The sequence below is a fragment of the Camelina sativa genome, chromosome 12, assembly GCF_000633955.1.
Source record: "Camelina sativa cultivar DH55 chromosome 12, Cs, whole genome shotgun sequence".
Taxonomy (NCBI): Eukaryota; Viridiplantae; Streptophyta; class Magnoliopsida; order Brassicales; family Brassicaceae; genus Camelina; species Camelina sativa.
The window spans coordinates 11510234-11524484 of NC_025696.1; the positions used below are offsets into that span (position 1 = coordinate 11510234).

Consider the following 14251-nt stretch of genomic DNA (forward strand, 5'->3'; position numbering starts at 1 on the left):
ATTTCTTCCACTGAACTGATCCAATCTAACAGCTCATCTGGTTGTAAGCTACCAGAAAACTCAGGAAGTTCAACTTTAAAACCTGATTCCCAACGATTGTCATCACCTCTTGGTGCCATCAAAACACCTTGACGTTGTCGCTGTTCACCAAGCTCTGCAAACGGGTTGTTATCAACGACTTCGTCATCGTCATCCTCTTCTTCTGAATAATCTTCACGTCGTCGCAACCTTGGAGGACGTCGCGGAACTTGAATCAAAGTTCGGACTGCTGTTTCCACTGACTCACGCAGCACATCACGCATACCACGTTGAAATTCTGAAAACATGTCACGCATCGCTTCGAGTTACTCCTCATGCTGTTGTTGAAGACTTTTCTTAGGAGGCATGATTAGGATCTTTGTCTCTGATACCAACTGATGTAAAGAGAGATACAAGAAGTCTTAACTAATCAAGAGATTGTTAAGCAAGACTTATATGTATAGAAACAAATACAAGAAATCTCAACTAATCTAGGAGATTGATGAGCAAGACTTATATGCTTAGAATTCTAGGTTTCTCTAAAGAGAAAAGCAAGAGTTCAAAAGGAAATTGAATAACACAAACATAAAATGAAACGTGGAGAAGAAGAAGAAGCTAAGAAGCTTCTAGATGCTGCATCAGGTCGCCCGAGGTGAAGAAAAATTCGACCTCGAATTTTCAGTGCAATCTTCCTCCAAGTATGGTACCAAATGCTTTCCAGCCTGCAGCATGTTGTAGGAACAAGATAAAAACAGAGCCGTCTTAGGAGAACCACCGATTGTTTGTGGTGTAAGCAAATCAGTTTTTGAAACCATCGGATCAGACGTCTCACGAGTTGGGATTAATGTGATGCGTTTGTTTTCATATGAAAACGAGTATGTGTTGAGAAATCCATCATGTGTTGTACGCCGATCATATTGCCAAGGTCTGCCCAGAAGTAAGTGACAAGCATCCATGGGAATCACGTCACAACACACCATATCCTTGTAAGTAGAACCCACAGTAAATGGTACACGACAACGTCTTGAAACTCGTAATTCTGTCTTTGCGTTTAACCACTTGAGCTTGTATGGAGCTGGATGAGTCTCGGTAAACAAGGCCAGCTTAGAAACAGCTTTTTCCGAGATTATGTTTGCACAACAACCAGAATCAATGAGGAAACGACAAACTTTACCACGACTCGTACAAGAACTCTGAAAAATATTTGTTCGCAACCACGACTCATCTACGACCTGAGGTGCGAGACAAGATCGACGCAAAATCAATGCTTGGCCTGTGTCACCGGCGACACGTTCTTCAGTGAGCTGTTCTTTCTCATCATCGTACTCATCATACACAACTTCCTCTTCCACAAACAAGCCTCGACGACTCAACTTGGGGCAATTTGATTGTCGATGTCCATGTTCTCCACATCCAAAGCACTTCAAGTTCGATGTTCGTGAGAACCTCGAGCTGCCAACACCATCACCGGTTTCGTTAATTCGAGTAGTGCCACCAGCATCAGAAGATGGATTAAATGGTTGAGAGGAGTCAATGATACGAACGTGTCGTGTACTTGATGAATTCCCGTTAGTAGAACCAAAAATATTCTGTTCGATGAGCAAAGCACGTTGGTGAGCTTCTGACACCGTCGCGGGATCAAATTGGAGCAGAGAATTCTGAATTTGTAATTTTAATCCTCCAATAAAACGAGACACAACCTGCTCCTCTGTTTCTGTCAGTGTGTTGCGAGCTAACAGAGAAAAAAAATCTGCTGCGTATTCATCCACAGAGTTTGTGCCTTGACGTAAATTCTGGAAGCGAGTGTATAACGTACGAGAATAGTTGTAAGGGAGAAATATTTTGCGCAGATGACATTTCAATTTTTCCCAAGTAGCTATTTTCTCTTTGCCTGCTCGAGCTCTCTGTTCTTTCACTTGCTGCCACCACGCCGAGGCTCGACCCTTGAAACGAGTTGCAACTAACGCCACACACATGCTGTTGGGCACCCTTTTGAACGACAAGATTTCTTCCACTGAACTGATCCAATCTAAGAGCTCATCTGGTTGTAAGCTACCAGAAAACTCAGGAAGTTCAACTTTAAAACCTGATTCCCAACAATTGTCACCACCTCTTGGTGCCATCAAAACACCTTGATATTGTCGCTGTTCACCAAGCTCTGCAAACGGGTTGTTATCAACGACTTCGTCATCGTCATCCTCTTCTTCTGAATAATCTTCACGTCGTGGCAACCTTGGAGGACGTCGCGGAACTTGAATCAAAGTTCGGACTGCTGTTTCCACTGACTCACGCAGCACATCATGCATACCACGTTGAAATTCTGAAAACATGTCACGCATCGCTTCGAGTTGCTCTTCATGCTGTTGTTGAAGACTTTTCTTAGGAGGCATGATTAGGATCTTTGTCTCTGATACCAACTGATGTAAAGAGAGATACAAGAAGTCTTAACTAATCAAGAGATTGTTAAGCAAGACTTGTATGTATAGAAACAAATACAAGAAATCTCAACTAATCTAGGAGATTGATGAGCAAGACTTATATGCTTAGAATTCTAGGTTTCTCTAAAGAGAAAAGCAAGAGTTTAAAGACTTGTTGAAGAGAAGAGTTCTCCACAATATTATTAGAAATCAAAAACTGCCATACAAAGATAAAGCTCAATGCTTAAATAGAAGAGAGGGGCAAAGCCGCTAGCCCTAGATTCAATAATGCTAAACACCTAAAGAGAATCTTAAAGAAAAGGAAATAACATAGCAAAAGGAAATTGAATAACACAAACATAAAATAAAACGTGGAGAAGAAGAAGAAGCTAAGAAGCTTCTAGATGCTGCATCAACAAGTCTATGCAGAGATGATTGGAGCTGTATAACTTTATTTGTTAAGTACATACACAGCCATCATTTTGACTATTATCTAATTGTTTGTTATATACGAATTATAAAGTCTACACAATTGTTTTCTTTCTGAACTTTGTTTATTTTATAATTATAGCCCAAGCTCTTAGAGTTTTATCTTTAATAGTTAACAATAACACACACAAAATAAACTATAACCAGAAAATCAATTTAATAGCAAAAATATCAGGTCACAATTACAGCTAATCATCTTCCATGTATGTAACAGTAGTTAGTAGATCAACTCGTTATTAACATTTCATATCTTATATATTCAGTATTCTATACAATTATTTTGTCATTTGAATATATTAAAAAAAAAATGAACATGTAAGATTAATTTGGTCACATGCAATAAAATGCAACTAGGTAGGTGAAAGAAAGCACGTATAGTAGATTGTAGAATTGTAAAACATATAAATTAAATCTATCAAGTTGGTGAACTTTTCCATGCTTTGCTAATTTATAGATGACATGAGATCTATTGTACCTAATACGTGAATTATTTACTCGCATTTCCAATGGTCCTCTATTTTTGCTTTTAGAGAAACTCTATAATAAAGGTGAGTTTTACTTTAATGGTTTTCTATTCTCACCTATAAAATAGAGATTGCTATTTTTACCTCTATTTATAGAGGAATCTTATTTTTTTTACAAAGGTTCCTCTATAAATAGAAGAAAAAATAGCAATCTCTATTTTATAGAGGACCATTGGAGTAACACCCACTTCTATTATAGATTTCTTTTTTATAGAGGAAAAAATAGGAAAAACCATTGGAGATGGTCTTAGTGACCTTTTAATTAGTTTGAAACAAAACTTAACAACTCACTAATTGCTTTCCCTCTATTTCACAAAGAGTGTCATTTTGACCCATTGTACACAAATTAAGAAAAACTTGAATTATACACATGCTCCTATTTAATGAATAATTTATCATTAAAATTTAATAGAAAAAGTTTTGGGTTAAGGGTAAATTAGAAAATTTGATGTTAAAAGTCACATTAGAAATACAAAGTGACAGTCTTTGTGAAATATAGGCCTGGGAAAAATATCCGGATCCGAATATCCGATCCGAACCCGATCCGAATCCGTATCCGAAATTGTAAAATACCCGAACGGGTTCTAAATCTCTAAATCTGAAAACCCGAATCCGAACCGATCCGAACCGAAATCCGAACGGGTGTAACATCCGCGAACCGGATTATGCGGTTTTGGTAGGAGTGTCGATCGACACCCTTGTGGCATCGATCGACACCACTATTTCTGGGTTCGTCGGATTTGTTTTAATTCGCGATTTTTGGTTTGGTTGGTTTGGTTTAGTTAACTAAACCGAGTATATAAGTGGAGAAGCGAAAAATTAAGGGTTTTAGGGTGTCTGATCGCCGTTTGCAGAGATAGAGAGAGAGAGGAGAGAGCCTATTGTGGTGTGAAGGAGATTAAAGGAGAAAGATTAGAATCGTTAGGGTTTGAGAGGAAATAGTTTCGGCGTATCCAATCGTTCTCAAAGGTAATGAAATTTGGTAGGTTTATTCCCAAGTCTTTCATCGTCATTTTCCTTTTTACAGAAGTAGTTTTGGATTTAAACTCGATGAGTTATTGGCAGTTTCGTGAGTCACGTTTTCTCGGACGCGAGTTGGAACCATTGGGGATTGTAATTGAGATCGTGGTCTCGTCTGGTTCCTGATCGTGCTGAAATTTTGTGGGAAGCTTCGTGACGTCCAGGGATAGCTTTTCACCGGAGCGATTGGGTAGTTAACGGTTGATTTTCATTTTAGGGTTTCGTCTTTGAGACTGTTCTTTTCTGATGTTTCTGTCCAGTTTTGCTATAAGTCGTTTTTGGTTGTGTGGCTTGTTGTAGGGCGTTTCTGGGCTGTTTCAGACGTTAGGAGGGTCTCAACTGGTTGTATTGGTTGTTATAATCAGTTGATAAGGTGAGTGCATGACCATGGCTTATCTAAGCCTGAGAATCCTTTGTTTGCTTGATTTGTTGTGTTTTGTGGTGTTGTTCTTGCTTGTGGTGGTTGTGTTATGGTTATTATAGGTTCCTGAGGCTTTTGGGAGAGTTTGGGACAGATTGTAGGCGGATTGGAACGGAGGTTCGTCGTTCGGATTCGTGCAGTTCGCATCTGCGAAGGGAGTGTCACCATGTTTGGCCAGTGTCGATCGACACCAGTTAGGTGTCGGTCGACACCAAGTTGCTTGTTTCGTGATTTTCCTGGTTTGTTTGTGTTTGGTTGTCAGTTGTTAAGCATTGGTTTCTCAGTTGCTTGTGTGTATAGCCCAGTAGATGGGAGGATTGCCTCACTAAGTATTTGTGATAATACTTACGCATCTCAATTGTTGTTTGTGGTGTGCAGGTTTGTGTTGTGGAATCATGGCGATGAGGAGGAGGATGATCTAGAGTCTCGTTTGTGTGTTATTGGATTGTTGGATATGTTGTTGGAACCTTGGATAGAGATATGCTAGGTTGATGGATAGAATGCTTAGGATTGTTATTGTATTGATGTTGTAATGGTTTTGTATGGTTGGTATGTTTCCGCTGTGTGTACTGGTTGTTATTGGTTTAATGAGGAGTCGTGGTTTGGGTTGGTTTAATTTAGTAGTATAGACTGCATAATTGTTTATATTGTATTTAACTATTAAAAAAAAAGTCAGGTTGTTTCAACAGGTATCCGAATATACCAACATTATTAATATATAGTAGTAGTATATTAGTAATATTTATAATTTTAATAATATAAGTGTTCAAAATATTCATATTTTTAGATATTTTTGACAATTTGAAGTATTTAAACTGTTTATTAGTAAATTTGGATAGAAATTTTTTTAGATATATTGTGTATTATTGAATAATTTAGACTATATTAGATACTAAAATTTTGAGTTTTGTGAAGTTCAGATAATCCGAATCCGAACCCGAAATACTTGAACCGAATCCGATCCGAACCCGAAGTCTAGAAATATCCGAACGGGTCCTATACCTCTAAACTCGAAAACCCGAAATACCCGAACCGAACCCGAACGGATACCCGAATGTCCAGGCCTAGTGAAACAAATAAAAACTCCAAGAATAACACTTTTTTGTGAAACATAAAGAGTATAATACTTTGGCAATGGTAATCACAATGATACAAAAATGGACGGTTGAATGTCAGCTTAAAAATATATAAATTAAATCATTTGTTATATACTTATATTTGTTATACTCCACTGATAATAAATTATAAAACTGATGATAAAACAACAATAAGAAATGAGTAAATTTTATCTTTACACGAACTAATTAGGAAAAAAAAAAACAAATTATTTTGGTAAATAAAAAAATTATAGAAAAAGATTTTTAGGCCCAATATGGCCCAAAACGAAACCCTGGTTTGTGTTCGTTCTTTCACCTGTGCCGCCTTCTCACAGTTTTGCTCACGATCTAGAGCTTTTCTCCGATCGATCTTCCTCGCCGTCCTTTCATGTAAGTTCTCTCTCATTTCATTTCCATTGTTGATTCATTCATACTACTATGAGGGATTAAGTAGAAGAGGTTGATAAACCTAAGTTGCTCCTGTTCTACTGTAGTCGAGAGGGTTGAATCCTTAGATTTGGAATTGTAATTGTTTAGATAACGAAACCCCGTTACGGAATCGTTGCGTTGAGCTTATTAAGTCCTAATTTTATGTGATTTAGGTAGAGTTAGTTCTAAAGATTGTTTCTTTCACAACATTTTCAACCGATCTGCTATAATTTGAGCTTATTTGATTACAATTTCAACTGCTGCTGTGTGAGAGATATCATTTTTAGAGACATTTTGTATCTGTTTATCTATCTACAGAAGCTATGGCTGGGAAAGCTGCAGAAACTATGGCAAAGACAGTGACGGGGTTTCAACATCCATGGAGGGCAAAACTCGATAAATACAGGACCGAGCTGACCAAAGGAGTGTGGGGTTACTGGGAGATGGGAGCATGGAAACCATTAGGGATAAGCGCTCGAAGGAGAGCGATGCTGAGGAAAGAAGTGTTGACTAATGGAGAAGATTGGCCTTACGATCCAGAGAGGAAAGCGATGAGGACAAAGAGGAAAGGTCATAAATGCGATAGGATCTCAGCTGAGAAAAGAGAGAACACTGCGAAACTTATGTTGAAGATGCCTCAGATGTTGCTTGATTACAAGAAGAGAAGGTGGGATAAGAAGATGAAGGAAGAAGAGAAAGCTAAAGAAGACAAGTAATCATATTTTGATTGATGAGTAAGATCGTTTACAATTTAGTCTTGAGCTGATGAATAATCAAATCATAACTCTTTGTTGTTTGGTCGTTATGAAAATCTCGGATTTTGGTTTTCGAATAGAGATGGTTGAATTGGATATGAGAGCTCAAGTTTGCATTTGTATGAATGTTTTTATTCTTGTTGTCTTGTAGGAACCTAAGCGTTGTTTTTACATTTTGACTGTAAAAAAATGGTTTATGAAGTACTCAATTACGGATTGTTGTGATATCTATGAGATAATTACACGTGTTTTTTTGGATTTTTATCTAAACGACCTGATTAGTTTTGGTTATGAGATTAAGATAGGATCTATTGTAAATAGAAAATCAAAATTGTTAAGCGTGTAAAAATATAATTTAGGATTTAAGTGTGATTGTGTTAAGAAGCCCCTAATAGAGAAAAGAAAAAAAAGTTATGTTGGGCAAATGTTGACTAGCTTTCTCTACCACACGACCAAAAAGTGACGGAAGCAATGATATATAGAAAATGCAAATGCCGCCACCCAAATCAAAAGACGTCTAGGTTCAATGAACCTTATTTTCACCTGCTTCTTTTATAATCATCCCATTTCTCTCCTAGATCTTAAACACAAAATTTTAAAAACAAAACCAAACAAACAACAACCTTAAAGATCATATTTTTGGAGAAGCTTTGGTTTGGTCTGAAAAAAAATGGCACTAGCTATCAACGTTTCTTCTTCTTCATCTTCTTCTGTGATCTCAGCCTCTAGCTTCCCTTCTTCTGAGCTCAAAGGTAATGTTTATATTTTTTAATACCAATTCGTTGGAAATCTTGACGAATCTAATTCGATTTTTTGTATGATTTGTTCATTACAGCACCTCAAATTGGTTCGTTGAGGTTATTGGATCGTATCAATGTCTCTGCGGCGTCTCTGAGTCTGTCTGGGAAGCGATCATCCGTGAAAGCTCTAAACGTGCAATCAATTACAAAGGAATCCATGGTTGCTTCTGGTACGTTCTGGTTTGATCTTGGTTAATATCGTTTGTTACAAACTTAATTACGTTTGATGCTAATGATCTTGTGTTTTGTTACAAAACAGAGAAGCTAGATGTGGTGGAAGTTGAAGACTTTGAGGAACTAGCAAAGAGGCTAGAGAAGGCTTCTCCTCTTGAAATTATGGATAAAGCTCTTGAGAAGTTTGGGAATGACATTGCTATTGCCTTTAGGTAATGAATTGAATCATGAGAATACTATAAAGGAATGGTTTTTTTTTCTTTTTCTTTTAGTTTGCTGATTAGGAGCTTTGTTCTTTTGTTTGGTTTCAGTGGAGCTGAAGATGTAGCTCTCATTGAGTATGCTCATTTAACTGGAAGACCTTATAGGGTATTCAGTTTGGATACAGGGAGATTGAATCCTGAAACATACAGACTCTTCGATACCGTGGAGAAACATTACGGTATTAGGATTGAGTATATGTTTCCTGATGCTGTTGAGGTTCAAGCTTTGGTTAGGAACAAGGGTTTGTTCTCTTTCTATGAAGATGGTCACCAAGAGTGCTGCCGTATTAGAAAGGTGAGACCTTTGAGGCGTGCTTTGAAGGGTTTACGCGCTTGGATCACTGGTCAGAGGAAAGATCAATCACCTGGAACAAGATCAGAGATTCCTGTTGTTCAAGTTGATCCTGTGTTTGAAGGATTAGATGGTGGAGCTGGTAGTTTGGTGAAGTGGAACCCTGTTGCGAATGTTGAAGGGAATGATGTTTGGAATTTCTTGAGGACCATGGATGTTCCTGTGAACACACTTCACGCAGCAGGTTATGTTTCGATCGGGTGTGAGCCTTGCACGAGAGCTGTTTTGCCTGGTCAGCATGAGAGAGAAGGGAGATGGTGGTGGGAAGATGCTAAGGCTAAAGAGTGTGGACTTCACAAAGGGAATATCAAGGAGAATACTAATGGAAACGCAACTGCTAACGTCAATGGGAAATCCACAGTTGCGGATATCTTCAATAGCGAGAATGTTGTGAACTTGAGTAGGCAAGGGATTGAGAATTTGATGAAGTTGGAGAACAGGAATGAGGCTTGGATCGTTGTGCTTTACGCTCCGTGGTGCCCGTTTTGTCAGGCAATGGAAGCTTCATTCGATGAATTGGCGGATAAGTTGAACGGTAATGGCGTGAAGGTTGCAAAGTTTAGAGCTGATGGTGATCAGAAGGAATTTGCCAAAAGTGAGTTGCAGCTTGGAAGCTTTCCGACAATACTTGTGTTCCCAAAGAACTCTTCAAGACCTATCAAGTATCCATCAGAGAAGAGAGATGTTGATTCTTTGACATCGTTCTTGAATCTTGTCCGGTAAAACCCTCAAACAACATCCGCCGACTTTACAATGAGAGATCAATAAAAAAAACTTTCAGTCTCGTTCCAGAATGCTAGAACAGATGAAGGTAGTGATGAGAATCTCTATTGAATCTTTTGCTTTTTGTATAGCTGTGTGTTAAAACAATCACATCAAGGTTTTTGCCTTTTTGTGTTTATCAGTTTTCAGTGTATAACTCTTTTTGCCTTTGTAATGATATTGAACAAGTTTTCCAAGGTCGATTACTTTTGATATGAAAGTAACCTCATTAGCCCCAATATCAAAAGCAAAAGCAACGTAGAGTAAGAAAAAAGAAAGGTTTCTGACGATTAATAAACCCAAAAGGAAAAAGAGATTCAAACATCCAATGATCCAAAGCAAAGTAAAAAAAAAAAAGCCAGAGAGACTAAGGAAGCAATGTACATCTTATCTTCCTGATTTTATGTATGTACATCAAAGTCATCCGAGAGATTGATTTTTATTCAAGCAACGGTAAGAGATCCAAAAGTGTTCTCTCCGCTGTAAGTCATGTAGAGGAAGCCATCTTCATCTTTGTGTTCTTCATAGATTGCAGACATCAACGCAGCTGTTAAGAAACAAACAGTGAAACCGAGTTAGCGGCAAAGAACGAAACTTTTGATCTTAAATGGAAACAAACAGTGAAACCGAGTTAAACTTACCAGTAGGAGGCAAAGTGTTCTTGACAAAGACAAAGATAGCTTTCTCAGCTCCAAGCTTGATCCTTTTGCGAACAACGTATACAAACTGTCCCACAGTTAGATCCGCTGGTACAAGATACCTAAAAGAACATATTTCTGATTTATTGAGCATAGATTTTAAGATTATGAAAGCACAAAGAGAGACAAAAGAGATGAGTAAAAAAGCCAATACACTCACTTCTTCTTGTCAATGTCAGGGACATCACTTTGTCCAGCCTTTTCCACAATCACCTACACAAATTCTTAAATTAGAACAATGCTTTTGAACTATATTTAGTAAAAAACGAATCAACTGTGGCATTCATGAGCTCTTACAGGGATTCTATCAGGATACTTCTCTCTGATTCGAGATGATTCACTCATCCTTGCCTCTGTTTTAACATAACAAAACCAAAACATTAGTCACAAGTAAAACAATAAACAGAGATACACACAAAAACAGAGAAGACGGAAGAATCAAAACCATATGCAGAGATTAAATCTGATCTAGAAGAGACAAAACTAATCAAGATTCTTTTCTAACATCAAAACCAGAGACGTCAACAACTTTGAGTAATTGAAAACTCGATCACGCAGAATATTTTAAATAAAAAAAACGATGAGAAAGGGGTTGAAGTAACATACCGAGAGGGTTCGAAACCTTGAAAGAACTCTTAGCCATGGCGATTCGATTGGTATCTGCAAATTTCAAGCAAGAAAATATCATAATTGAATTAAATTCCTAAACACGATCAGTGATTCAATTCGACCGTCTCTTAGAGATCAGGGGGGGGAAACAAACCCAGAAGCCAAAAAATAAAATCGAACTGATGAGAAGAAACATACCGTAAGAAGAAGAAACTGTATACGATTCGTCGAAAATTAGGGTTTGCAGAGAGAAAAAAAAAATTGATTTTGATTGAAACAGAATCGAGAGAGAGAGAAGTCAATATGAAAAGAGAAAGGGGGCTTAATTAATAGAGAGTATATAAAATTAATTAATAATTAAGTTAGGGTTTTCTAATGGGTTGCCTACACGGAAACGTAACTTTGATCTGTTTTGGGAATCAGTAAACCCACTTGGATTGGCTTACAAGTAATCTCTTACACTTGTCTTACGTCAGAGGCACTTATGGGCTTTATTGGGCCGAAGTTGGCCTTTCTATCTAACGTTTGTATAAATCTCTTTAATATTTTCGACTTTTTCGTAGTATATAATGGCTCAATTGTTGTTATACAAACTTATCACAAAGTTTCTTAAATTGTAAAAATTAAATGTCATTAACCGTTTGCGAGTTTGGTACTTGCTTAGTGAGTTGCATAAGACATAACCAATCTCAGTTCGTTCACTTCAGACTACTAACCCGAACCAAATCTTGTCTTTATATATATAATAATTTGATCGGTACTATAAACTGAAAATCCAGCCAAACTTATTGTATGTCGGCAATTCAAATTTAGTACGGGTGATATAGTACTCAATTGTATAAACTGAAGTTCATTAAAACAAGTACTTTTTTACTTACGCATTTTGAAAAATAGATCTTCCTATAATAAAACTAAATTACGTACTTGTGCATATTGGCTAAGAAAACAATCCAAATCCGATTTTTTTTTTTGAAACAATACGATATTCAGTTTCGTTTTGGTTAAAGAATATCAAAAGCCAAAGGATTAAAACAACACACCGAAACAGGTAAAGAGATACATATACCCATCCCCTAGTTGCTGCTATAACATTGAAAAGTGAAAGCTAAATGAGCAGTAATATGACACGAGCCCTTAATCTTATGTCGGACCAAAAATGCTAGTATTATTACCAACATTTTCTCTCTTGATCGAGCCCAAAAATGGCGAAGAGATCGAGAGAGAGGCTTTCAAAACTTCACAATCAAAGGTTCCAAAGTATATGCCATTTCGTTTTTCTCTAAATTATAGTTTTAATTAAGCTCATGCACTATTAAAAGAGTTAATATAAAGAGATCATTGAGAACTACAAACACAACATAAGAAAAATGATATGGGTCCCATGCATGGGATTGACAAGTCATCCTCATCGTCATCATACTTATCTAAAAAATCCAAAAACCTAACAACAACAAAAAAGAAAGAGAACTCAACCATATTGGTAGTGTCATGATTCCCTACATGGTGATAACGACAATAACATTGATATTTAAATAAAAATCATGTGGATACCATAAAGTTTTAGGTTTTTTTCATGATAACGATATGGTATGGTGGTGGTAAAAGGGGCTCTATGTGTGAATGTGATATTGATCATTCATCCCCCATATGCTTCCATGCCATGCCATAACTATGGTGGTGGTGGTGATGTTGATGAAGATGTGATATTGGATTCCAAGAAACCAGTTCTGGTTAGGACAGGGTTTCTTGTTTTGCTGAGATCTCTTCCTTTGAGTGTTCTTCCGATTCCTTCACACATTGAGAAAGATGAGATCTGCGTTCTTGCGAGTCTTTTTGCTACCAATTCATGAGGAGGAACCATTGAGCCTTCATCATCGTCTTCAGTGGCCCACGAATGCAAGTGGCTGTTTGTGTTCTTCTTTGGATACCCATAAACCTTGGGCCAGTCAGGAATATTCATTGGAGCAGAAGACTGTTTTGACCCTCCGGCTGAGACGACCTCGCTGCCCTTAGGAATGTACCGTGCAGAAGACGAAGATGAGGCTGAGAAGAGATTGTTGTTACTTTTGGACATTTTCATTCCAGGACCTGGAGTTTCTTTTTCTCTCAAAACTGACCACACTTCTTCTTCTTGAAACTCTTCTCCTCCTTCCGTTGCTACCTCAAGAAAACCCTTCTCTCTAGAATATTGCTTCTTCTGCTGCAACTAAGTGTTCTTCTTCCTCCTGAAAATCATCATTTGATCTTATACCAAAAAGAAAAAAGAAAGAAAGAGACGAGATAGAGTAATGAGAGAGAAGAGAGAGAAAGAGATGGAGAGAGAGAGAGAGAATTAATTACCTGAGAGACGCAGAGGATGATTCAGTGAAAATGTGATGTATAAAAATGTGAACCATAAACAACATTAAACAATCTCTCTTTGCTGGCAAATGAGAGACAGAGAGGTCATTGATTGCTTCAAAGGAATCAAAAGCCTCCACAATAGGCAGAGGTTTCAGAAACCTCCAAAATTGTAATAATTTCGTACTTTTTTTGGGGTGCCATAACTATGAATTAAATTTTTGTTTTTTAAATAATAATAATGATAAGGGTTAGATAGAGGAGTGGTAGCCTTTGGTACTATTTCTACTAAGACCTGCCAAAATTATTGATAGAGTCTAAATCATGCAACAAGACAAAAAAATGTACTATATGAAAAGACTTGCTTTATCTCAAATTATGCTTTTGCCTAAGTCATTTTCAAATTATACTTTCTAATCTGTTTTTGTGGCTATAGTTATATAGACTGAAGATAGAGAATGTAATTTCACTTAAAAGATCTTGTTATATTCATCATCCTTTATAAGAATCTTGTTTGGTCAAGTTTTTTTTTGTTGAAAACTCAAGCATGTGTAGTCATTATAAATATGGTTTATATTTATCTATTGCTATGTAGTATGTACAAATTATTGAAAAGGTGTGTTCTGCGAAAATAATTTTGTATTTATCACACACAAAATCTGAAACCCGTGTCCGTACACACATAAATACATGAGACTTTTCTGGTGGGGTAAGGATCAAATCGATTTATAATAATTTCTAAAGAGAAAATAAACAATTTGTTAGGCTATCCAATCCAACGTTTCATGGGTCTCGTCGCAAGGGTCCAGGGATGTTATTCCAAAGCACGATGCATTAAAATCTGTAACTTTTAGACAAGACCTCTAGTTTTCAGAGGTTTCTTATCAAACCCCTCGAAGTTTATAAAACACACAAATACGTACCTGTTATAATATGTAAACTTATTACCCGACCATAAGAGAATTTGTAAAGAACCTAGAAATTANAATAAAGAAAGAGAAGAGATAGAGTAATGAGAGAGAAGAGAGAGAAAGAGATGGAGAGAGAGAGAGAGAGAGAGAGAGAGAGAGAGAGAGAGAGAGA

The 14251-nt window shown here is 37.1% G+C and overlaps 4 protein-coding genes across 5 annotated transcripts; 2 read left to right on the forward strand and 2 right to left on the reverse strand.

The window, feature by feature from the left end:
• LOC104731319 lies at nucleotides 6273-7395 on the forward strand. Its single transcript, XM_010450652.2, has 2 exons — nucleotides 6273-6376; nucleotides 6734-7395. The coding sequence occupies exon 2, from the start codon at nucleotides 6739-6741 to the stop codon at nucleotides 7129-7131; it is 393 nt and encodes a 130-aa protein (XP_010448954.1). The 5' UTR covers nucleotides 6273-6376; nucleotides 6734-6738; the 3' UTR covers nucleotides 7132-7395.
• LOC104731320 (5'-adenylylsulfate reductase 3, chloroplastic) lies at nucleotides 7745-9727 on the forward strand. The gene is made up of 4 exons (XM_010450653.2): nucleotides 7745-7922; nucleotides 8006-8140; nucleotides 8230-8356; nucleotides 8456-9727. The coding sequence occupies exons 1-4, from the start codon at nucleotides 7841-7843 to the stop codon at nucleotides 9480-9482; spliced, it is 1371 nt and encodes a 456-aa protein (XP_010448955.1). The 5' UTR covers nucleotides 7745-7840; the 3' UTR covers nucleotides 9483-9727.
• On the reverse strand, nucleotides 9793-11077 carry LOC104731321 (autophagy-related protein 8a). 2 transcript variants are annotated; one of them, XM_010450655.2, is made up of 6 exons: nucleotides 11027-11077; nucleotides 10826-10879; nucleotides 10517-10572; nucleotides 10380-10432; nucleotides 10163-10281; nucleotides 9793-10068 (listed from the first exon to the last, which is right to left on the reverse strand). In XM_010450655.2, the coding sequence occupies exons 2-6, from the start codon at nucleotides 10860-10862 to the stop codon at nucleotides 9965-9967; spliced, it is 369 nt and encodes a 122-aa protein (XP_010448957.1). In that variant the 5' UTR covers nucleotides 10863-10879; nucleotides 11027-11077; the 3' UTR covers nucleotides 9793-9964. The 2 variants fall into 2 exon arrangements, with proteins under 2 accessions (XP_010448957.1, XP_010448956.1); XM_010450654.2 differs by lacking the exon at nucleotides 11027-11077 and having other exon boundaries at nucleotides 10826-10922.
• Nucleotides 12139-13372, reverse strand: LOC104733411. The gene is made up of 2 exons (XM_010452987.1): nucleotides 13331-13372; nucleotides 12139-13034 (listed from the first exon to the last, which is right to left on the reverse strand). The coding sequence occupies exons 1-2, from the start codon at nucleotides 13370-13372 to the stop codon at nucleotides 12498-12500; spliced, it is 579 nt and encodes a 192-aa protein (XP_010451289.1). The 3' UTR covers nucleotides 12139-12497.